At 41.5% G+C, this 25,827-nt stretch overlaps 1 protein-coding gene across 1 annotated transcript in view; it reads left to right on the forward strand.

Annotated features, from left to right (window-relative positions):
• LOC136577882 (dynein axonemal heavy chain 11-like) overlaps window positions 1–25,827 on the forward strand; it is a 386,682-nt gene that overhangs the window by 43,096 nt on the left and 317,759 nt on the right. Inside the window, exons 7-11 of the mRNA XM_066577801.1 lie at window positions 4,551–4,943; window positions 6,264–6,596; window positions 9,169–9,423; window positions 13,578–13,747; window positions 18,304–18,523. Coding sequence (XP_066433898.1) covers window positions 4,551–4,943; window positions 6,264–6,596; window positions 9,169–9,423; window positions 13,578–13,747; window positions 18,304–18,523 — 1,371 coding nt within the window. The remainder of the gene's footprint in view (window positions 1–4,550; window positions 4,944–6,263; window positions 6,597–9,168; window positions 9,424–13,577; window positions 13,748–18,303; window positions 18,524–25,827) is intronic.

The raw sequence follows: 25,827 nt of genomic DNA on the forward strand, positions 1-25,827 counted from the left end.
GGACTTTTATAGACGCGGTGATAGCAAATACATATTTTTCTTCTATGATTTAGATTTTTCTATTGTAGATATGGCAAAAGGAGGGTGATTTAAACTTTTATAACTTTTTTTTTATTTTTAAACTGTGTAAAAGACACGAAAAAGAGGAAAACTATTATAATTTGGTATTGGCATAATCGTACTGGCCTGTAGAATGACTTTAATATATTATTTATATTGTTCAGAGAATGCAGTGAAAAATAAAAATAAAAAACATTATTTTGTTAATCTTGCCACTAGAAAAAATATTTTAAAAAAGCGATCAAAATTTTACATGTTCCTAAAAATTAGAGAAATGAAGACCAGAGTTCATCCCGCAAAAAGCAAGGCCTTCTAGGGCTCTGGCAATGGAACAAAAATGAATACAGCTCTTGGAATGTGGCGACATAAAAGCAAACCTTTAAGAAAAAAAAAAGTTTTAAATGTACAAAAATAGCAAAACATAAAAAACGGTATAAACTCGGTATCGCCGGAATCGTGTTGACTCAGAGAATAATGTTATCACATGATTTATTCTGCATGCTGAACGCCGTAAAAATGAAATCCAAAAATCAAATGGCAGAATCTCTTTTTTTTCCCCCAATCTCTCTACAAATTTTTTACAAAAGTTATGCAATACATTTTATATACCCAAAAATGATGCCATCAAAACGTACAACTTGTCCCGCAAAAAACAAGCCCTCATATGGCTGGGTCAATGGAAAAATGAAAAAGTTATGGCTCTTGGAACGCGACTGCAAAATTAGTTGAAATTAAATAATTGGCCCATTTAAAAAACCTGCCCTGGTGGGTCTGACAGGGTGGTAAGAAACCCGCCACTCAAGGGGTTAAAGGGACTATATTTTCATATATTGGATTTTAGTTTTATTAATTAAATGATACCCTTCCCGACCCGTGTCATAGGCCTCTCACTTACCAACCCAGAAACCTGCTCCACACTGATGAGAGGGAAAATCCTCGAAACAACTGTCTGTTTATGATTTTCTGGCTTTTGGTCAATTTCCAATCATTGTTATAAAGAATTGTTTAACCCCTTAATGACACAGGATGTAAGGTTACATCCTGCACCTTCGTGGTTTGTATAAAGGGAGATTGCAGGGTGATCTCCCTCCATGCAACGCAGGCGCCGGCTGTTTCTTACATGCTACAATTCTGAAAGTGGCATTCAAATACCCTGACTTATGTTCAGGGGCCCGTACAGCCCCCCGCAATGAGATTGCAGGGAGCAATGCAGGTGTCATGGCAGTCGGGGGCCCTCTAAAAGCCCCCAGGTCTGTATTAGCAGCATGCCAATCAAGCCATGCCTGAGGCATGAGTTGATAGAATGCCTATTGGAACGAGGTATGATATAATGCTATGGCTGGAGCAATCAAAGCATCGCAAGTTCTTGTTCCCTCTAGGGACAAAAAAAAAGTAATAAAAGTTTTTAAAAAAAGAAACTTTTGCCATATTTATAATAATGCAGTGTGTACGCCATAGAAACAAGATGCACCTAAAGATAGTGGAATTTATTTTTTTCCTCATTTCACTCCACTAAGAATTTTTTAAAAGTTTTTCAGTACATTATGTGGTACATTTAATAGTACCATTGAAAAACACAACTCGTCCCGCAAAAAGCAAGCCCTCAGACATCTACGTCGATGGATAAATAACAGAGTTATGATTTTTTAAAAGCTGGGAGGAAAAAATGTAAATGAAAAAAAGGGGATGGTCCCTAAGGGGTTAATGGGTCTGGCATTGACTTGCAGGAATGCTGCCATCCAATAGGTGGCACTGCAGAGGTATTGTTCCAACTTCCTTATCTGCATATATATCCTGAAGGAGCTCCCATGGCCTTAAAAGTCTCCTCACTCACCTCCTAGGGGCTTTCCCTAAGGAGAAATGATACCCTTTTCTTCCCTTGTTCTTTTTTAAAATAAAAATTTGTTTATGTAACCCCTTCCCGCTCCAGGACGTACATTTACGTCCTGGAGCGTCGGGGTATGTTCATACAGCGCAGGCATCAGCTGTTTATGACAGCTGACACCCGTGAGCAATAGCCGCGATCGGCCTTTCGGCCGATCGCGGCTATTAACCCTTTAAATGCTGCTGTCAGTTCTGACAGCGGCATTTAAATCCCCATTTAAGTCCCCCGCGGTGAGATCGGGGGAGCCGTGCAGGTGTCATGGCAGCCGAGAGGGCCTTCTGAAAGGCCCCCAGGGCTGCCTTGAGAAACTGCCTATCAAGCCATCCCCGTTGGGTGGCTTGATAGGCTTCCTGTGAAATTGCAGTATGACGTAATGCTGTAGCATTACGTCATACTTCTGGAGCGATCAAAGCATCGTAAGTAAAAAAAAAGATCAGTAAAGTTTTTTTAGTTGTAAAAAAAAAAGTTATAAAAGTTTAAATCACCCCCCTTTTGCCATATCTATAATTAAAAAAACTAAATAATAAAATAAAAATACATATCTGGTATCGCCGAGTCCGTAAAAGTCCGCTTTATCAAAGTAGTACATTATTTAACCTACACGGTGAACGTCGTCTGAAAAAAAAAAAATAAAGAACGCGAGAAATGAACTTTTTCAGTCACCCAGTCTCCCAGAAAAAACACAATAAAAAGTGATCAAAAAGTCCGATGTGTTCCAAATTAGTACTAACGGAACCTTCAGGACATCCCGCAAAAAATGAGCCCTCGCTCAACTACGTCGACGGAAAAATTAAAAAGTTATTGCGCGCACAAGATGACGGCAGAAAATAATTTTTAAAAATTAAATGTCTTTGAAAAAAGAGTAGTATAGTAGAAAAAAACTATACAAGTTTGGCATCGTAGCAATCGTACTGACCCATAGAATAAAGTTATCAGGTCGTTTTTGTTGCAGTTTGTGCGCCGTAGAAACAAGACGCACTGAAAGATGGTGGAATGTCGTTTTTTTTTTCATTTTACTCCACTTGGAATTTTTAAAAAAGTTTTTTAGTACATTATATGGTACATTAAAGGGGTTGTCCCGCGCCGAAACGGGTTTGTTTTTTTTCAATAGGCCCCCCGTTCGGCGCGAGACAAAGCCAATGCATGTGTTAAAAAAAACAAAACGTCTAGTACTTACCCGAATCCCCGCGCTGCGGCGACTTCTTCCTTACTTTAGCAAGATGGCCGCCGGGATCTTCACCCACGATGCACCGCGGGTCTTCTCCCATGGTGCACCGTGGGCTCTGTGCGGTCCATTGCCGATTCCAGCCTCCTGATTGGCTGGAATCGGCACACGTGACGGGGCGGAGCTACGAGGACCAGCTCTCCGGCACGAGCGGCCCCATTCACCAGGGAGAAGACCGGACTGCGCAAGCGTGTCTAATCGGGCGATTAGACGCTGAAATTAGACGGCACCATGGTAACGAGGACGCTAGCAACGGAGCAGGTAAGTGAATAACTTCTGTATGGCTCATATTTAATGCACGATGTACATTACAAAGTGCATTAATATGGCCATACAGAAGTGTATAACCCCACTTGCTTTCGCGGGACAACCCCTTTAAATAGCACCATTGAAAACTACAACTCATCCCACAAAAAACAAGCCCTCAAACAGCGACGTCGATGGATAAATAAAGGAGTTATGATTTTTTTAAAGGGGGGAGGAAAAAACGAAAATGGAAAAAAAAAGGGCAGCGTCATGAAGGGGTTAAATAAAAAATGGTGGCGCTGGCCATATTGTTGATATACATTCTCTCTCTGTGGTATCAGTGTAGATAGTGCTGCAGGGTGTAGGTGCTTTATGGCAGCTGCAATGAATGGGAATTAACAGAGAAATACCATAGATTATTGCAGTTTTCAGGAAGTGTTGGAATACCAGGCCCCTTCCCTAGACACCAGGGAATGAAAAGGAAGTTGCATACAAAGCCTTATTTGTGTGTGTAGTGTCAGTAACCTACATTATCTAGGTCCTCAGTAGTACAATATAGCTGCTATTAATTAGTCCACCTCCTAATGATAAGGAGATGACTGTGCATCTGTCCCAGATTACACAGCAAAACTAACAAGTGATCTGCAGAAAGCAGGAGTTATCAGTAGAGATGAGCGAACGTGTCCGTTACGGACACATCCGCACCCGGACACCGGCTTTAGCGAACACTGCAGTGTTCGCGCGTAAGTGTCCGGGTGCCGCCGGGGGGCGGGGAGATGCGCGGCGGCGCGGGCGGCAGTAGCGGGGAACAGGGGGGAGCCCTCTCTCTCTCCCTCTCCCCCCCACTCCCCGCCGCACCCCCCCGCGCTGCCACGGCGGCCCCCGAACTTTTTCGCCCGAACACCGAGGTGTTCGCAAAGTTCGGTGTTCGGGCGAAAAAGGGGCGGGGCCGAACGTGTTCGCTCATCTCTAGTTATCAGCCTATTGTGACTAGTCTAGTGACCAGTGCGAAAAAATAAAATAAAAAAACTGGACCAAAAGTGTTTTAAAAATGTTTATAATAAAAACCTGATTGAAATAATATGTAATTGTCTAATACATTCCCTTTCACTTTTGAACATGCTTTTCTAATAGCACACTGGAAACCTGGACCTCATTTCCCAGTGGTTCAATAGGATTCAAAAGACAGTTTTACTTGTGGAAAGAGAACTTGTACACGATGAACTCAAGCAGATTTATGAGAAGCTAGAGCCAGCTCTTACAGTTCTAACATGGTGCTCACCAGATTTAGTTGATTACATAGAAGAAGCCAGAAAACTTGTATATAATTTGGACTGCCGAATTCTAAAAGCTAAGCGGAATGTAGAAATGATGCAGAACTTAATGAATAAACTGGGTGAAAACTACTTCATTGCAAATAAATATGGAAGAGACCATTTCATTCAAGGCCTTAGAGACAAAGAGAAAATGGCCAAACACTACATTATTGCTGAGGACATTGGGCAGAAGATTCAAGGACTTTTGATGGTATGATGTTTAGTTTACCTAAATGATGTAAACTTTTATTGTTAGAGTTTCTTTCCTGTTACATACATATGTGTAGAATGCTAACACACAATGCAGCACCATGCATACATTGCAGTCAGAGGCCCTACTCTAAGTAGGGACTCACAACCTAATTTTCCTGAATACATATAAATATCAAATAGTATGTCAATTGATTTATGTCATGAACTGGGCTTTCTTGTGACATTGCCACAACCGCAAGGGGTTGATCTACTTCCACTCCCCTAGTTCTGCACTCCTTGCAATATGGAGCAAAAATAACATACCCAGCACAGTCCTAACCCACTCCCAAAATACACACTGCCACCACTAACCAATTATTATAAGACAGGTCAGATATCTAACTTTCAATATCATACCAACGTACATCATCAGTCACGGCACTCCAGCTGTTAATATTAACACTTTATCAGGGACCACCAGTTTTATAGAGCAACAAGGAATGAACTTATTAAAGTTTGAAACTTTAATATAAAAGGAGCAATGCATATAAAAAGTTACAAAAAGATAATATAAAAAGGACACGGATACAAGCAAAACAGCTTCAAAGGGAATAAAAGAAGAATCCCAGATCTTTTACTTATTTAATTGGCTAGAGTCTGGGCGCGAGGAGTTATTGTGAAGTATCTGGATAGTCCTGCAAAATTTGAGTTCATTCCTCTGAAATCTGACAATGGTCTTTTGCCTGTGTCACACCTTTAACACATTCTGATGACATCACCATAACCCTCTTTTAGACCATGTGATAGGGCTGGGCCGATTGCATGCAGGATGACACAGTTTTGAGGACATAACTTCTTATTTTAGTCATATTTTCCCATAGGAAGCTCCTAGATGTCATTTTCCAGAATACATTTTTCTACTAAACATGGTAGGGAAATACTAATATCTGGAGCCAATGCTAAAGGGATTCTGTCAGCAAGTACATGAAGTCTGACGTGGAGCTGAGTTCCGAGTCACATAGGCGGACCACACCGGCTTCTCTCTGCCGGCTGCATTCAGATTGACAGCTCTCATGCTATACGCAAAAGGGGAGAGAACTGTAAGTCTGCATGATCCAGGTAAGGAGAGGCCTCTGTGGCCCACCTACGTGAATCATATGACAGAAGTTACTCTGAAAAAAAATTATGCCAGGGAAATCTTAAATTACTATATTTCTATTGTCTTTTAAAGACCTCTTCTTGGCAGGCTTTGACTGGAGAATCTTCCCCGGGGCCTCATCCTTGTGTACGTTACTTAAAAATTCTTTACAACTCTTTAATGTTTGCATTACTTTTGCAGAGCAATCAGCAGTTGCTTCAAGCAGATCTGCACTCTGATAAATGGAAGACATATACGGAGTACATAGACCGCATGATTTTAGAAGGTTTGCACCAAGCAGTAAAGTGCTCACTCCAGTACTTGATTGATAATACCGAACCTTCATTTAAACCTTTGCCTCTATTTAAAGTGGAGATTTTATTTAATGGAAGTGAGATGAGCTTTGCACCTTCCTTGGATCTTGACATCAGTGGCAATTTTTATAGCATTATAGTGGGCTTACTCTCGGATACTTTTCGAATTGCATCTTTTATACCTCGTGTTGCTGTGCATCTTGGGAAAACCACTTATCAGGTATTTATGGCACTGTATGTTCTTAGTACATACCAAGCAGACAGCACAAAGTACTTATGTCTATACTGTTTACCTTTTGTAAGAGCCCATTAAGTTTGAAAATTTGCAGATGTGTCCACCCTTAACTTTCCAGAAATTCTGTTGACAACTCCAGTTATACGTTATATGCCAGCAAAACTCTTGACAGGCTGTACGTCACATCACAACCACTGGGTGGCTACTTTTAGACAAATAGAGCATACACATCTCCCAACAGAATATTGCGAAATTGTGCTTTCCCCCCCCTCCAAATCTGGTAAATTCACGACACAAAACTCAGGGTATGTCAAGCCAAGAAAAAAGTTAGGAAGGACGCATCTGTATTTCTGTCTATTGCTCAATCTTTATTTTGTGTGTGTTTTTTCTTAACTGGGTTGTCTGGTTAGGAGCACCCATGTTTAAATACCCTATTAGAAAAGAGGCTACAAGGAAATGTCATGTCTGTGTGTTACATGCACAATCTATTGATTGCAACGGACATTGTCTACTGCTTTGTTTCCCTTGAGTTGATATTGCAGTGGAATTGAATGACTAATACTGGGGCTACCGATGGCGGGACACCCTGAGAACAGTTACATCTGGAATTGTTTCCTGCACTGAAGGTGGTAGCTATGTAAATAAGAATTGTGATCCTCTAGAGTGGGAAATGCATTAAAGTGACATTGTAACCAAATGAATGCTAAACAATGATGTAGAAATCATTTCATCCATAATATGATGAGTAATAAGAAACCATATTAAGTCCACATAGTTCGTATAAGGTTCTGTACCACAAACTGAGTTCTCCCTTAGGATTATCTCATGGAGCATGTTGCAATTCTCCATACACCAATGTTTTTGTTTTTTATGTAGTAATATACATGGTTACATTGAATTATGTTGAGATCGTATTTGATACAGATCCCAAATAGTATTGCAAACCTAATTTTCCTGGGCAAATTATTCAAAAATCACAGAATGCCAAAAGTTTTTACTGACACATCGGAGGATTCAAAATATAGTGAAACCTCTACAAAGGATTAGCTGTTTGAGAAGGCCGCTCCTTTATCCTGATCAGATTTCCTATGACAGATTTTTTGTTTCATCAAACATTATGCATATTTGCCATCTTCTTTGAGAAGACTATCCCCCTAGAAGATGACTTTTCAATGCAATCTTGAGTCATTGTCCTAAAGAGGTTTCACTGTACGTCTGTCATGGCATGGCTAGCATTGGATTCGGGAGGCGGGTGCAGGTCTGATGTGGATGCTGTGTCATCATAGCACCAATGGGAGACCACATGATGCACCTGTCGGTGTATGTGCCATCTCATTTGGCACTGGGTGCTGAGGGAGCAACATGTCCAGCTTTGATGGTTTGACTGGGGAGACTAGTCAGCCTATCAGTACTGTTGATAGGGTATTTTAACCAGCTTGGATGCCTGTTATATTACTGAGTTCAGTAGTGTATCAGGCTCCTGGTGAACTTCAAAGATTTATGTTTTCTCAGTGCTTTGGTGTGACATTAGTGTGTTTACACTGGTTTAGTGTTTGGTCTGTTTTGTAGTTCCTAGTCTGTTTCACCCGCTCTCCTATCATGGTCTCTCAGACTATCCCTTCTGGGACTCTCCTGGGTACTTTCCAATCTCCTGCATTTCATCTAAGAATATTTTAAGGGAAACCTTATAGCAGGGTCGCCCTTATCAGGGCAGGTGCTCTGTTTGTTAGGCAGGAACTTCCATTTTAAATTCAGGGATAGTATCCTCATCACCTAGTCACCCTGTTGTGTATCCCTTCTCCGACTCATCCATGATTATTTTGGTTCTGGTTCCATCTCGCGCCTTTCTTGTCTGTTTCCTACATGTAGTTGTAGTTTTCCTTTTGTGTGCGTCACTTAGTCTATTGTAACATATCTTACTATCTTCTGCGCTGACAGATCAATACATAATACCTATGTCTCAGATTACTAACATGAAGGTGTTAGTAGTAGTTATTGTGATCTGAAAAATGCTGAGATTTACAATTGCAGTAAACTTCACAAGCTCCTCTAGCTTCCAAAAAAGTCAGATGCATGATTTTTTTTTCTTCTTTTACGAACAATAAAACACTGTCCCTATTTTTACGGACTGTCCAGCCATTTACAGACAATTGGCAGCCAGGATCCAAAATACATTTGTGTATAGGAGTGTTAATATAAATTCAGCTATCTGCCTTCAGATGATCTGTTCTCTTCATATAGAAGGAATTTCCATGCATGCATTTTCGTGGAGTATGGCATCTAGTACAGCCTTTATTATCCTCGTACAAGGCATTTTAACGTATACACCACCAGTGTGTAAAAGCATGAAATACTAATTAATTCAAAGTAGACAGTTTCAGCGTAAAATGCGGTCAGTATCAGTTATGATTGAACACTCCACAACTCTGGAAATTGAATAGTAGTTTTTTTTTTCCTGCTCTTTTTCTTTGTAGAGACATTTCTACATTTCTCTCTTTATTGGGAAAAAATAATCACAGTCTTTCACATACAGCTCATTTTTATGTCTTGCATGTAGCTTGATGTTGATGAGATGGAGGAGTTGAAAGAAATGCATGGAGAAATTATGAGAAGGGTGCACTCGACCATTGTTAATGTGAAAGAGTATCAGAGACACTTTAAAAAGTACAGCTATTTGTGGACGGATGATAAAACTGAATTCATGAAGCAGTTCCTTCAGTACGGCCGCTTTCTTAGCGCCGAGGAGATGGAATTGTATGCAGATTATGAACTGCAGGAATGTTCACCGCAGTTAGAACACTTCAAGAAACAGGTAAAGCGCTGCAGAAACAAAATGACTCAATTTGAATTGTCATCCAGTGGAAAATATTATGGCTTCTCGCTGATATACACGGGTAACCGCCGCCCTGAAGCTGAACATCATCTCTCTGTTTTAACTGGAAAACCATCATATACCAAAATGTATATAACCCCTGTTCTTCTGAGTAATTGGTATTAAATGAAGAAGAACAGAGTGAGAAATAGTAAGATGAATGTTGTAGAAGACATTTTTAACCTCGGTTCCAGGAGAACTGTTTGCTACCGTTCATTGTCTCCATAAAGTGAATATTTATAGGGTTATATAGAGATGGAGGTTGCTTAAAGGGAAACTGAAGCCGCGGTACGAACCTTGTCATATGTCTTGTTGGTTTATCTTTAATATACTTGAGGAGTCATTTCATTTCTTCCCTGAAACTCAGCAGATGCTCCATGCTCCCAAATCTTTCCAGGTGTTTTATAGTGTCAAATCAGTTTATGACACCATCAACTATTGGATTTCATGGCATATAAACTGCCTCGTTGCCTGCTTGTATGGTTCAGAATCCAAGAGGGTATGTTTCGTTACACATTGGACAAGGAGCATCATGAAGTCACTCGATGAAGGACCTGTGGGCATCTTGCATCGGTGGAAAATAATAGGAATCCATCTATAGAAAATAACTGATCTTATATGAGGTCTTGTGAAAATGTATATGTGAGTAATGGTGACAAGAACATTTGGTACTTAGCTGTAATTGGGCCCCCATAGAGTTGCATGGGGTAGTACTACACCTCTGATTTCAATGTGGAAGCATATTGAAATATTTCTTAGATTCCGTGCAAATTTAGTATAAAAAAAAGTAATGGTATGCTCCATGGAATTGTTACATTCGTGTGGGCTGATAAGCAACAGGCCCACACGAATGTGACCTGAAGACACGGGTTAGGGGAAACTGACCCTGTGCTGCAGGGAAGATAACTTGGCCCTACCTACAAGCAGAGCGATCGCCTCTATAAAGGCAGCTCCACGCTGGAACCTCGGCCCTCGGGTCTCCCTGAAAGGGTGATACTCACAACCAGGTGAAACTGACACATTAAATGCACAACCTCACTTACCACACAACCTCGCACACTAAAGCAGATGGTAAAGCTGAATATAAAAGCGAGGGATTAGTTCATACATTGGCCAATGAACTTAAGCTGCAAGGCCGTGACAAGGCTCCCTGTGTCTTGCAGTCCCTACTCTAGCAAAACACAAAACAGGCAGCACAGAACACTACACACACAGCAAGCTGCAAGCTGACCAGACACTACTCACACAGCAAGCTGCAAGCTGAACCAGACATTGCTCACACAGCAGACAAGACTGAGGAAATACAGCTTCCTCACCTGTGCAGGTGTGCTCCTGGAACCCTGTAGAACAACAAACTCCAGCAGCACAACCTAACAGGAATGCTACATTGATCATAGGGGAGAATACCTCCATACATTAAACACCAAATTGAGCATAATAGAGCAACACAGGGAGTCCCTGTGTTATTGCAGTACTGCTCTGCCATGTGCACGAGGCTTTACAAATATAATGTTATAATCTTGTATATCATTGACTTCTTACCATATTGTTTACACATCAAAAATGGCTCATCACCACTTTTCCTGCTATAAAATAAACCTGAAGACATGTGCAGGACTTCTAAATATGCTAAATACACTCTTTGTAAAAGAAAAAAAAATAAAGCCCCTAGAAGGAGTTGTCGCTTTGCTGCAAAACTCGGCATGCAGACATCTCAGGAAGATATACAAATGATTAGAGTTGTGGTGTGATTAGATGTAAGGTCTTGCCATATGAGGCCCTAAAAGTGGTTCCACCCTTGGCCCATAAAAAGGCTCTCAGTGGCTACTTGTGTGTAGTGACCTCTGTTTCTGCTTGTGTAGATCTTGTTGACCACTAGACCCCTCTACAATGCAATCCATTTTGTGCTTCTGCGATTTTTGTGCAATGCGATTTTTAACATGAGAAAGTTCCATTGACATCCGCATTTTAAAAAATGCAGCGATATCGCAGCGTTAAAAAAAATGTTAGTGGGTAGAAGCCCTTACAGAGTTTGAGAGGGGCGCAGTACTAGAATTCAAGAAGCTGGATGGTTGTATCGATGACTTTCCCTCCACCTGGACCGTTCTGACCAGGCTATTAGGAGGTGTTGGGACCAGTAGATGTATGAGGGCACACACACAAGGCAACCGGGCTCAGGATGCTCTCAACTGACCATCAGTAGAGAGGAGCGTCTGATCATCCAACAAACACGAGCAGCTCCAACTGTTTTGCTGTCTGCCAACCAGAAACACGTTGCACCATCATTACAGGTCGCTGTGTCTCTTAGAACCATTTCCAGGCACTTGGCTGACGGATATTTGGTCTCATGGCGCTCATAACGTGTACTGCCCTTGACACCCACCACTATTGCCTCCATTTGCAGTGGTGTCAGTAACGACAAAATTGGACTGCTGCAGAGTGGAACCAGGTTATCTTCAGCGACTAATCCAGGTTTAGTTTGGGCACTGACGACGGCCTTGTTTGTGTCTGGAGACCTCGGGGTGAACACCTCAATCGTGCCTTTGCTGTGGAGCAGCACACTGCCCCCACTGCTAGTGTGATGGTCTGGGTCCATCTCATATGACAGTCGGTCACCCCTAGTAGTGATACGAGGGACATCATCATCAGCTAAGCGATATGTTCAGGACATCCTGAAGTCACATGTGTTGTCTCTCATGGCAGGGCCTCCAAGAAGTATTTTTCAGCAGGATAATGCTCGGCGACAGACATCATGAGTGTCACAGGAAGGCCTCCACAACATTGTTACAGTTCCGTGGCCTGCACAGTCACCATGTTTATCGCCAATAGAACATGTATGGGACCATTTGTGATGCCAACTTTGAAAGCCTACAAGTTTGCATGATCCAGATTCTCAGTTACAGCAAATGTGGACCGATATGCTGCAGGATGCCATACAGGACCCATATGCCTTCATGCCTACCCATTTCACAGCTAGAGGTGGCTCAACAGGGTACTAGAGCCACCCTTCAAGTATTCAGTTTTCTGCAATAAATTAACCTTTTTTTGTAATATTGTAGTCACTTATATAAATGTTAGAATCGCACATATAAAGTTTCTTTCTATTCTGACAACTCCTTCTACTGCGTTTCCCCGAAAATAAGACCTACGCCTAAAATAAGCCCTACATCAATTTTCGGGGTGAGGGGCTTGGAATTTAAGCCCTACTCTGAAAGTAAGCCCTAGCTGCACTACATTAAAAAAAGCAATGCATTACCTAGCAGGCACTGTTCGGATCCCTCCTGCTGGTCTCTGGAGCTCCAGCGCTCTCGCTTCAGTGCTCAGACACCAACAGAAGATCGATTGCTGATAACGGGGTTCGTAAACCCTGCCTCCAGCAAGCGATGGCTCTGATTGGTTCCCAAGCGCCGCGGCTGAGCCATTGAATTCAGCGCTCAAAGATTGGTTCTTCGAGCGCTGCATTGGTTGGCTCAGCCGTGGCGCTCGAGAACCAATGAGAGCCATCTCTTGCTGGAGGCGGGGTTGACAAACCGCATTACCAGCAAGCGATCTTCTGTTGGCGGCTGAGGACTGAAGCAAGAGCGCCGGAACTCGGGAGTCAACCTGCTAGGTAAGTATGATAAGACATCTCCTGAAAATAAGATCCTGTGCCTCTTTTGGGGCAAAAATTAATATAACAAAGTCTTATTTTTGGAGAAACATGGTAGGTCCTTGTTTTTTTTTCACAACGAGTGTACTTTTAATTTGATCAGTTTTGTAGAGAACATTAGAGCCCCCAAATTATTTGTGTTATCCTGGCAAATTAGGCTTGTAGGAGTCCCAGACAGAGATGAAATTTACAATAGAGTGGACTATTCTTCCTGAAGCTTCTGGAGACGTAATTGACATTGACATGAGGATGGATTTTGGGGTCCTGTGATCACCCATACCACAAATTCTAAAATAATAAGGGGTAACTCCCTCATTGTTCAGAGTCTCTGCATATATCCTGTAGTAGACAAAGGGTTAATAGTCAATTCCCTGTGTTTGACATCTGATTTCCTGTTTTTGATGTTATAGCTATTATTGAGTGTTGTTTTGTTCTGTTTCATTAGATCAATATTTATGAATCACTTTATGACGAAGTTGGGAAGTTTGAAGATGAAAGGACATTTAATGGGTGGCTTCTTGTAGATATAAAGCCTTATAAAATCTCTTTGATGAACGCCGTGAAGAGATGGAGTTGGATGTTTAAAGAACACTTATTAAATCACGTGATATGCAGGTAACTTACATTTTAGTATATTTTTCTACCCATTTTGGAGTTTAATTCAGGGTGTATAACATGAAGGACATTTATAATAATTATGTTAATGAGTAATATTTTTAGCAGAAGTGTAACAGTGTTTTTGCTATATAAAATGTCATAGAAACAACATTTTGTGCTCAGTACCAGTCAAAAGTTTGACATACCGTACATTTTCATGCCATGGGTTCTCTTGTTTTTTTTTCGATATTGTAAATTTATATTGAAGACATGAAAACTATGAAACAATGAACACATACGGAAGTAAGTATTAAGCAAAAAAGTGTTACACCAGTATGTTTTATATTTCAGATTCTTTGAATTTGTCCCCTTTTGCTTTGACAGCTGTGCATACTCTTGACATTTTCTCAGTCAGCTTCATGAGGTAGTCACCTAGAATGATTTTCAATTGACAGTTATGCCTTGTCAAGAGTTAGTTTGTGGAATTTCTTGCTTTCTTTATGTGTTTAAGACCATCTATTGCGTCGTGCAGAGTTAGGGTTGGCGCACAATTACATTCAGTGTTTCGCCCTATTCAGCTAGTGTTGTAATCCACATTATGGCAAGAACCACTCAACTAAGTAAAGAGAAACTACAGACCATCATTACTTTAAGAAATAAAGGTAATTCAATATGGAAAATTCCAAGAACTTTGAAGGTATCCTCAAATGCAGTCCTAAAAACCACAAAATGCTATGATGAAACTGGCTATAAATGCTTCACGAAGATCAAGTACCAGCCACATCTCAACATCAATTGTTCAGAGGAGACTGTGACAATCAGGCCTTTATGGTCGAATTGCTGTAAAGAACTGAGGAACATCAAAAAGAAGATGAGAACTGCTTGGGCCAAAAAACAGAAGGAATGGACATTACAATGGTGGAAATCTGTTCTCTGGTCTGATGAGTCAAAATTTAAGATCTTTGGTTTCCAACAGCCACGCCTTTTGTGAAACACAGAAAAGGGTAAGCAGATGGTTCCTACACATGTGGTTTCCACCATGAATCATAAAGAAGGTGTGAGTGTGTGTGTGTGTGTGTGGGGGGGGGGGGGGGGGTTGCCAGTGACATTGTTGGTGATTTATTTAAAATTCATGGCATACTCAATCAGCATGGCTACAAGAGCATTCTACAGCGACATGCCATCCCATCTGGTTTGTGCTTAGTGGGACAGCCATCATGTTTTTCAACAGGAGAATGACCCCAAACACCCCCCCAACCCATGTAAGGTCTATTTAACCAAAAAGGAGAGTGATGAAGTGCTGTGCAAATAACATGGCATCCACAATTACCTGACCTAAACCCAAGAGATGGTTTGGGATGAGTAGGACCACAGAATGAAGGAAAAGCAGCCAACAAGTGCTCAGCACATCTGGGAACTCCTTCAAGAGTGTCCGAAAACCATTCTAAGTGACGACCTCATGAAGCTGATTGAGAGAATGTACAGAGAGTGCAATGCCATCATCAAACCAAAAGGGCACTACTTTGAAAAATCTTAAATATATTCTGGTTTAGCACTTTTTTGTTGACTACTTAATTCCAGATGTGTTCCTTCATAATTTTCATGTCTTCAATATGAATCTACTATGTAAAAAACAACAAAAAAAAACAAGATAACCATGGAATGAAAAGATGTGTCCAAACTTTTGACTGATACTGTAAGTCTATCCAGTTCACCCTGTTATCCTGTAATACTGATCCAAAGTAAGGCAACACAACCTCCATGAGGCAGAAGCCAACTTTCATCATGTTAAAGTGGTTTCCAGTGAGAATACTACTGATCATACCTCAGGATAGGTAATCAATAGTTGATCGGCTCAGCACTCTGACCAATCAGCTGAATGGGCACATACTGTCAGCGCCGCAAATACACAGAGGTCGGAGCGGAAGCAGGGAACGTCTTCGCGCCGACCTCTGTGTAGTGGCCAGCGCTTGTAACTCCAGGCACGGCACTCATTGAAATCTTAAGGATAGGTCATCAATAGTATTCTCACTGGAAAACCCCTTTAAGGGGAGGGAATAAAATTACTTTCTGACTACAAATCTGGCAATCAGAATACCTGGATCAATGACCCATCTCCAGTAAGCTACTGCATGTAGCTTGTAATTTTATTACACTCAAGAAAAGCATCTGGAGCCTTTTTATGAAATTAAAGGGGTTGTCCCGCGCCGAAACGGGGTTTTTTTTTTTTTAACCCCCCCCCCCCCCGTTCGGCGCGAGACAACCCCGATGCAGGGGTTAAAAAAACAAACCGGAGAGTGCTTACCTGAATCCCGGCGGTCCGGCGTCTTCATACTCACCTGCTGAAGATGGCCGCCGGGGTCTGCTCCCTCCGTGGACCGCAGCTCTTCTGTGCGGTCCATTGCCGATTCCAGCCTCCTGATTGGCTGGAATCGGCACGTGACGGGGCGGAGCTACACGGAGCCGGCATTCTGCACGAGCGGCTCCATTGAATACAGCAGAAGACCCGGACTGCGCAAGCGCGGCTAATTTGGCCATCGGAGGCCGAAAATTAGTCGGCACCATGGAGACGAGGACGCCAGCAACGGAGCAGGTAAGTATAAAACTTTTGATAACTTCTGTATGGCTCATAATTAATGCACAATGTACATTACAAAGTGCATTAATATGGCCATACAGAAGTGTATAGACCCACTTGCTGCCGCGAGACAACCCCTTTAAGCAAATTTAAAAAATTAGCTATAAAAACACCCTGTAGAAGAAAGTTCTGTAAACTCACTACTCTTACTATAAAGAAACTCCTTCAATTAAAATGATGAAACCTACTTTTCTCTAGACATAGCAGTTGTGAGAAAAAAAACCTCCAATGTACTTTGGAACTCTTCTCTATTTCTGTGCTATCCATACCGAGTTCTACCCATTGATTATTGTACATAATGACATGTAAATTGACAATGTAAGCCGATTTGTGAGATGTGGTGATACCTATGCAGTAGGTTGTGATTAACTGCCATGGTCAGGTGATATCATGTACAGGAAACATCCAGTAGTGGGAATTGAAGACACTTAAAAGAAGAATTTTTAAAGTGCGTATACTAAAAAGTTGCTTTGTTTTTTACATTTTAAAGCCATAGAGTTTAACCCTTTCCAATCTGACGTCTGAAGACATTCTGATTGAAGGCTGCACAGCTCCAATGTTGGAAGACGTCCAGCAGGGTATTCTTACTGTATTACTGGCCGCTTTGTTGTCGGGGGCCTCTCCAGCATGTCCCATACCGCAGTACTGGCTCTAGCCAGCAGATGGCGACATTGTATAATAGCAGAAAAAGAAAGCCCCCCCTAGGAAACCCTGAATCCAAAATTGGATTGCAAAGGGTTAAAGTGTACCAAATTTTTCAAATCACTTTTCAGAATAAGCTCTAGTGTGTACATGAGAAATAACACTATTTCTAGCCATTACATGACTTATATCCTGTATTTTCCCCATATATATGATTCTCAAATCTCTCTGGACTGGTGGAAGGAGCCTGGCTGCTGTGCTGTGTTCTATAGACTGTGCAGAGAACTGTAAACTTTGCTTTTCTACTGTTTGTAACACACAAAGGCATGACATAATCATAGAGGACACTACAGCAGTTCTGAGTAGTGGAGATGTGATTTCAGTAATTAAAACACAGTAAACAGTCACTTAGTGTTAGGTGCAGGCATATCTGTTTAATTTTAGGTAAATAAAATAAATAACAGTTTTGCTAATTATCACATTGACTATCATATAAGCACAAGTTGTTTAAAAAGTTTATATTTCCTGGAAGGTCGTTTCAATGATAGCCCGTATTAATGCAAAATTTCCAGTTAATTTCTAGGTCTGGAGAAACATCCCATCTGCAATGTAATGGTTTACTTTAGACTGGGTTTTTGCTTCCAACTCCTTACCCACCCCCGTCCCCACCCCAAGTGCAGCCATGTCACACGGGGGAGGGGGAACGTGGAAGCAAAGCCCCACATACATGCTGCATTCCAGGGGTGGGGGCAAGAGATGAAAGCAAAACACCATGTAATCTGTCTTAATGGGAGGAGGAGGGCAATGTGTAGCCAGATTACATCAGGCTTCATTAGTTCTTTTACCCCCTGATTGCAGCCACTAGACAGACAAACAGATATTCCCTAACCTGTTCTCACATAATTACATTATTACTTGCTGATTATTTCTCAGTTAGACTCACCATTGTCACACAGAGAAATAGGGCAAGAAAAAATGGTTCGGAACCACCAGGACATGATGATCATGCATATCACGAGGCCCCTTGGAGACTGCTGGAGAGCAAGCAGCACCTGCGGCCCTCCCTGTATAAGGAGAATAAGGGGGAACATGGGGCCTGGAGCGAGTACTCCAAGTGTTTCTTCATATAAGCACAAGTTGCTCAAAAAGTTTATATTTACCGGAAGGCCCCTTCAATGGTAGCCTTTATTGCATTAATGCTAAATTTGCAGTTACCTTGTTTAAATTCTAGGTCTACCTTTCTTTGCTAAACTGAAAATGATATGGATTTCTTTTTTCTACATTTCATGCTTAGTGTCAATGAACTTGATGAATTTATTCAACATACCAAGAAAGGCTTGTCCAAGAAAGAGAAGGGTGAAGACTATGTTGTGCTTGTAGAAACTATGGGTTATCTGATGGCAATTCGGGATAGACTGTCCACTGAGGAGCATTTTAGATATCTTAGGTCTACAGCAGACCTCCTTCAAACTTATGGACAGAAACTACCTGACCATATCTCTACAAGGCTAGAAGTAAGTGAGAAGGTTTGCTTCGCAGCATATGAACGATTTCACATTAAAGGGGTTGTCTCGCCACAGAAAGTGGGGTTATACACTTCTGTATGGCCATATTAATGCACTTTGTAATGTACATCGTGCATTAAATATTGGCCATACAGAAGTTATTCACTTACCTGCTCCGTTGCTAGCGTCCCCGTCGCCATGGATCCGTCTAATTCTGATGTCTTCTTGCTTTTTTAGACGCACTTGCACTGTGCGGTCTTCTCCCCTTCTGCTCGGTCCAGGCACGAGTGGCGTTCTGGCTCCGCCCCTTCTACGCATCATCGCGTAGCTCCGCCCCGTCACGTGTGCCGATTCCAGCCAATCAGGAGGCTGGAATCGGCAATGGAACGCACAGAGCCCATGGTGCACCATGGGAGAAGACCCGCGGTGCACCTTGGGAGAAAACCGCAGTGCATCCCTGGGAAAGGACCGGTGGCCATCTTGGGAGAAGATTTTTTAAAGTCCTTATTTCGTCGGATCGGTAAGTAGCAAGCGGCTTAAAAAACGCTTTACTTTGCTATTTTATGCCAGGGGGGTGACAGGGGGAATGGGGTAAGGTAAAATTTTGAGGTTTGCCGCGAGACAACCCCTTTAAGTTACTATTACTTTTTTACCAAATAGTTTGTTTCAATACATTGTACCAAGATAATAAAAATACTTTTCAACTTGATTAGATTAAAAATCTGTTGCTATTTTTCACACATATTTTAAAACCTGAAGCAGTTTTTGCCTTTTTATCCTTATTTTCTACTTTAATTCTTTTTTCATGAGTTTATTCTAATAATAATTATACTTTACTTTGAGTCCTTCTGTGTTTAAATCAACCATAGACATGGTATTGTTTTCAGTGGGATCCACCAACAATCCAGAGTTGGTGGGGCCTTTAGACCTCCTCATCCACATTTTTTGTTGGAAAAAGTAAATAAGCAGGATGGAATTTTTCAAGCTAATTGAGAAATGTATTTCCATGAGATAAGCAGTTTTATAGATAATCCTTCTATAGATACCTGAGAATGGCCATTTTCAGTCTGACTGTAATACATTAGATTACTACTGACAAGACCAAAGGAATCTAATATTTTGTCTACAACCCCTTCCCCAAATGTGGATATGTTAATCATCTGCTGAAGCCCCAGGCAATAATACTGTTATCACCATAGTACACTGTAGGTGATCATAGATTTTTCCACCAGTACTACTATAAGAGAAATATAATGCCCAATTAAATGTAATACATGATTGCACTCCAAAGCAGAATCTGCTGTATATGGTGACTCTGTTCTGGTTAACAGATGAAGAGCCAAGCAGGAGATAAGGACAAGAGTTGCCCTAACTAGACAACTGTTATGACCAAACATTGCCTTTGTGCAAGGCATCATCACTTTTATCCCAGTGGTAGCACTAGGGAACTTATATATTTTGTGTTTTATTCCTGCCTGTGTGTTCTACTCTTATTTCTGTCTAATTACCTGAACCTGATTTCCCCTCCTGTATTACGTCTGTTCTGACTCCTGAATTCTGATCTTGGCTTGCCTGTCTGACTACCCATTTGTCTGCCACCTTATATCCCTGTAGTCCTCCTAGTTCTGACCCTGTTCTATACCTGACTCTAAATCTTCTTTATCCTTTGGCTCTTATGTTCCTCTGACTTCCCGCTAAATGACCCCTGGCTTATTTGACTCTGGGAATATTCAGCAATGCATTTCAACCATGCTCGGAGATTGGAATACATAGAAACTAGGACTGGGTAGCGGCGGAATACAGCCAGCCAGGAGTGGGAGGGATATAGCTGGCGGCAGTCACTGCCCAGTACTACAGTCCTGGTTTCTTTGTCTTCCATGCTCTAAGCATGTTGGGAATGCAAGGATAAATATAGTAGTAATAATCTTTATATAGTGCCAATGTATTCCTCAATGCTTTACAAACTGGGAAAAACATGAATATGCCCACCGTTGCCTGTTCGGTCCACCAACCAGCAGCTACTCTGGGGTTGCAACCAAAGACCATATCCCGCTTTGAGGGGTTAAAGGGTAAACACCCGCAAGCCCTAGGTGTTGCTAGCCAGACTAGCCAGCGCAGTCTGGTTGGGAATGAGCATTTGCTGGCCAAAATTTCCTCCCTTAATGGCAGCATTATACCAACCCCCTTTTTGGTTCAATAGAGAAGATGCGCCAGGACCAGCAGTGAGCCACTAATACATGGCAACCTATCACTGTGTCTGAATTAAAGCAATTTTTTAGCTAAAATTTCTTATGAGAGTTCTGCATGGAATTGTGGGAAAAGGTGAATCTAAACGGCGAGATGAACACATTCTCTATTTGCTTTTCGAATCAAACATTTTATTATGATCAGTAGGCAACGGTGTAATATTGGCAAAAGCTGTTGGAACAGCTCTTTAATTCTTCCTAGAAATTATAGCTATTTGTTAATTGTTCCTATTGATGTAGTATGGCAAAAAAATAGTCAGTTTCTCTTATACCAAAAAACAAAAAAAAGAGAAATCTTTCAAGATACGTTTACCATACAATACGCTGAAATCATTCATATTCTCAGTGTGATCCAAAGTGTATTTATTCAAAATACCCTTTTCTTCAATCTCATGCTCGTCTCACATGTTTCGCCGGTATTTTAAGTTGATGACAATGCATTCAACACTTTTAAAATGTCACTTTTTTTCCTTTTTTTCCATCATGAAACATGATAGACAAATTTCAAATGATATGGAAACCAGCTAAGCGGAAAATCCACATGTAATACAAGCATTAAAATTCCCTGGCCTAAATATCCCAGCCCATGGGCACAAACACTAGCTAGCCCTGGAGAGGAGAAGAATACCTCGTTAGGAGCCGGGGTTATTTTACTAATTATTTCAAATTGCTTTAAATTGTATGGGCTCAATTTTACTACTGAGTTAAGCCTTGTGTAAAGCTTTTTTTTTGTGGAAATGGAGGAAGGTTTTTGATGTCTAGTTTCTTAGCAAAAATACAGACCTATGCTGTGCGGCTAACTTAGTGACTGACCTTTGAAACTGATTACTTGCTTTTGAATTCAGATCTCTGTCATAGCGATTAAATGCCTCCCTTGAAAACATGTTTCACTATGGTAATATTCTTTCAAAAGGCTGAATTTCCAGGATGGTGATTCCCTGCCTCTCCCAAGCACAATTGTACTGTCTCATTTGTATTCACCTTCAATCGAATGCCAAATGCAAATCATAAAAGGTATAGGCCGAAAATTGCAGCTATAGCAAGAAAAATAGAAAAAAAATATCATTTTGGAAAGATATTTCAGTGTGTATTTTGTGTGTGTATTTATGTATTATATACTAAATCAATATTTATAATAATGTAGCTATTTATTAATATCTATATAAGTACATAAATCAATGTCATATTACAGGAGAGTGGTCTATTGAGGTGAAATTAAAGTAATAAGGGCTCGTTTACACAGGCGTTATGGTCAGTTAATCATTTCTGTTTCTCTGTTCCACTAGAGGGGCAGAGGAATGGAAATAAAAACGGAATTAAACAGCTCCGTTTTGTTCCTCATTGATTTCAATGGGTTTTTATTAGAGATGAGCGAGCACCCAAATGCTCGGGTCCTCGTTATTTGAGTCGAGCTTTTCGTAAAATTCGAGAGCTCTACTCAAGTAACGAACCCCATTGACTACAATGGGAGACTGGAGCATTTTTGCATGTGGGCCGCCGGGTGCCAAGCTTTTTTTTTTTTTTTGGGTTTTCTCTCTCCCTCTCCCCTGCGAGCCAGCCAAAAAATTTGCCGTTGACACACGCACTGCGTAGTGGCGGGGGGGTGTGGGGCAAAATAGGCACGTCACAGCGGGGGGAGCCAAAAACTGGGGCGGGGTCGAACACGGCATGATGCTCGTTCGAGTAACGAGCACCATCGAGTATGCTAATACTTGAACGAGCATCAAGCTCAGCAGAGTATGTTCACTCATCTCTAGTTTTCATTAAAAATTGAAATATTTCTGTTTAATTCCATCCTGTTTCTTTTCCGTTTTATTTGAAAAATGGAAATGCAATGGAACAGAATGAAATGGAATTCAATGGAAATATTTCGACTTTTAATGAAAACCCCTTCAAATCTAGAGTGAAGAGGATCTACAATGAGGGCCTCATGCCCTGGAGGATCCACTTCAATGGGAGCTGTGCCTAGGCCGCTGCACAATGTATGGAGCTATATCTGCTTCCTGCTCCATACACTGTGACCACGGCCTGGCAAACGGCTGGTTGGCAGGGATCCTGAGAGGCAGACCACTGCCGATCAGTTATTAAGGTCCTATCTTGATGATAGATCTTCCATTTTGTTAATGCTGGAAAACAGCTAGAGTCTCAGTGTATTCCTATGTGATGCACCCTCATCCTGTGCTCACCTATCTCCTGCTTCTGATAGGTTTCTTACAAGCAGGAGTCAGGGAAGAGCAGTGTGAAGCTACATCTGCAGACAGTGCAAACAGATAGTATAAACAGGCGGTATTAGTCCGGAGGGGGTTACAACTCTGTAGCTAATCATTGTGTGGACTCTATATGTTGAGGGTTGCATACAAAGGGACAAGGAAGGTGAAGCTTAGTGGGTTGGAGAGGTGTCTGAGAGCTGCATGGAAGGATTTGATAATGCTATAATCCTGCAGTCCACAAGAAATTAGCCCCACAGGGAAGACTGACCTCCTACCTACGCAGGAGAGCATACTCTGGACAGGTAGTCAGACTAAGATGATAAGACACAGTTGCCCATAATGAAATGAAATGGAAGAAATTTAGCTGAGATTAAACAAATTATACTGCTAGAATATTTCTGGTGCATTAACATTAGAAGCCCAAAAATATTTTTTCGTTGTTGGAGTGCTGCTTTTCAGAAGCTAATGCAGTAGTGCAGACTTCTGAATTAACATAAAAACTTGCATTAAATATTAATTTTTTCAAGACTTTTTGCTAAAACTCCGACTTATGGGGATCAGCAACAAGTGTGGCAACAGCATGTATATGTATTTCCATGGCCCATAAGGGCCCTTATTTAGTGAAATGTCACCTACTCTGTATTGATGCTTATGATGTTTTGTATTATAGAAGTTACCTGAATAGGACTCCATTCCTAATATTACCAATTGGAAATTAAAATAGTATTGGTATGATGCTTTTAGTTCCAAAAGTTTTTATTGAAGTGTCGGATAACATTTGCATTAAGCTTATTTGAGTCCCCACGCAGGGGGTGCCATAATGTTGAAAAGCATATAACAATAACATAACATTTTTATTTTTATTTATTTATTTTTTTCCTGTTCGGATTCCACCATGTTCTTAATGTAGACAATGGACTGGTTTAGGTGTTCAAGTTTTTCTCCTCTTCTATGTCCTTTAATTCCACCATTGTGTGTTGTGTGTTGCCTTTGATTTCCCTCTCCCCCGCCCCCTCCTCCTTTCCACATCCTTCCCCCCTCCAGTAGTCAGTCTTTAGTTGTACTTCTATCGGTTTAGTAGCTTATGAACTAAGGGGTCTGGTTAAGCCTGGTATATCTAATGAGACGGCCCAGGGCGTCCAGGTCTTGAGAAATAGGTCCATTTTGTCATCCCTCATGGCTGACAGTTTTTCATAAAGCATCATTCTTGATGTTCTAGTTATGATTGGTTCTATATGAAGGGTGGGTTTCATCCATTGGAATGCGATGTAGATTTTGGTTGCCATACAGATCTGCTATGCTAGTTTGTGTTGTTGGTTATTGTATCCCATGGGTTTGTCCGCCAGGAGGCATACAGATGGAGTGAGGGGGAACGTCTTACCCAGTACTCTGGATATGAGGTTGGTTACTCTTCTCCAGAGGGGGGCCACTATGGGGCAGGTCCACCATGTATGTAGGATTGTACCTAGGTTATTGCATCCCCTGAAGCAGTTCGGGGAGGTGGTAGGGGAGTACTTATTGATCGTTGTGGGGACTAGGTATGCTCTATGGAGTATTTTTACTGCGGTTTCTGCTAAGGTTACTTGATGACTGCCTTTTGCTGCGGATGTGCAGCAGTGATGCCATCGTGGTAGAGAGAGGGTAACACCCAGATCTGACTCCCAGCGTGTCATAAAGGGGAGTTTTGTGCCTTCTGGGGGTTTATTCATGGAAGTGTAGAGTGTAGATATTACGCCCAATTGAAGTGGTGACCGTAAGCAGGTTCTCTCGAAAGGTGTAGAGGCGGTTGGCGGATTAGTAGTGTTCAGTAGGGAGCTTAGGAAGCTGTATATTTGCCTTAGTTCAAACCAAAGGTTTTCTGGGACTGTGTATTTATCTATCAGTTGTTGCATAGATAGTAGTTTCCCACAGGGCATGAACTGGTGTAGGGTCGTGATGTGTTTGGCTCACCACCATTGGTAATTTTGTTCTTGTAGGCTAAGGGGAAACGCCTGATTGGGGATCACCGGTAGTAGTTGTGGGATGGGAGACATCATGGCATATTTAAATCTGTTCCTTCTCCAAATCAAAAATTGGTGGTGGGTTAGTGGGGCTAGGTGTTGTATGTTTGTGGGTTTCCAGTTTTTATCCCAGAATATGATACCTAGGTCCAAAGGGGCCAGAAGGGCAGTTTCCACCTCTGCCCACAGGGGTCTTTTCCTGCCGGCGAACATTAGGGGGATTTGTGATAGTTGCGCTGCTATATAATATTTTTTCAGGTTGGGTACTGATAGGCCTCCGGTTCTCTTGTGATAGTGCATTACCTTCTGTTTGATTCTGGGTCATTTGTTCCTCCAAATAAATTGAAATATGGCCTTTTGCATTTCTTGTAAATCTTTAGGGGGGATTCCAATGGGGAGGCATCTGAATAAGTATAGTAGACGGGGCAGAACGTTCATTTTAATAGAGTTGATGCGCCCTATCCATGAAATGGAGGGGTGGTTCCATTTCTTTAAGTCTGCTTTCAACTCTGCGAACAGGGGGGGGTAGTTCTTTTTGTATAAGGTGTCTAGTTTGGGGGTGAGTTTGATACCGAGATATGTGATATGATGTTGGCATGCATTAAATCCAAAATTTAGTTCAATGAGCTTTTGTGAGTGTGAGGGGATATTGTGGAATAAGGCTTCCGTTTTGCCCGGTATGATGCTTTTAATGGGTTTGTCTGGTTACCGGACAACATTCCTTCAATAGGGCTGCCTGTAGTAAAATAATGATGTGAACTGTACTTACCCCCCCATCATCGCTGTGGTTCTGCGCTGCAGCCTCGCTGTGATTCTAGTGTTTGCTGTGACAGCTGACCCGATATCACCAGGATCAG

The sequence above is a fragment of the Eleutherodactylus coqui genome, chromosome 8, assembly GCF_035609145.1.
Source record: "Eleutherodactylus coqui strain aEleCoq1 chromosome 8, aEleCoq1.hap1, whole genome shotgun sequence".
NCBI lineage: Eukaryota > Metazoa > Chordata > Amphibia > Anura > Eleutherodactylidae > Eleutherodactylus > Eleutherodactylus coqui.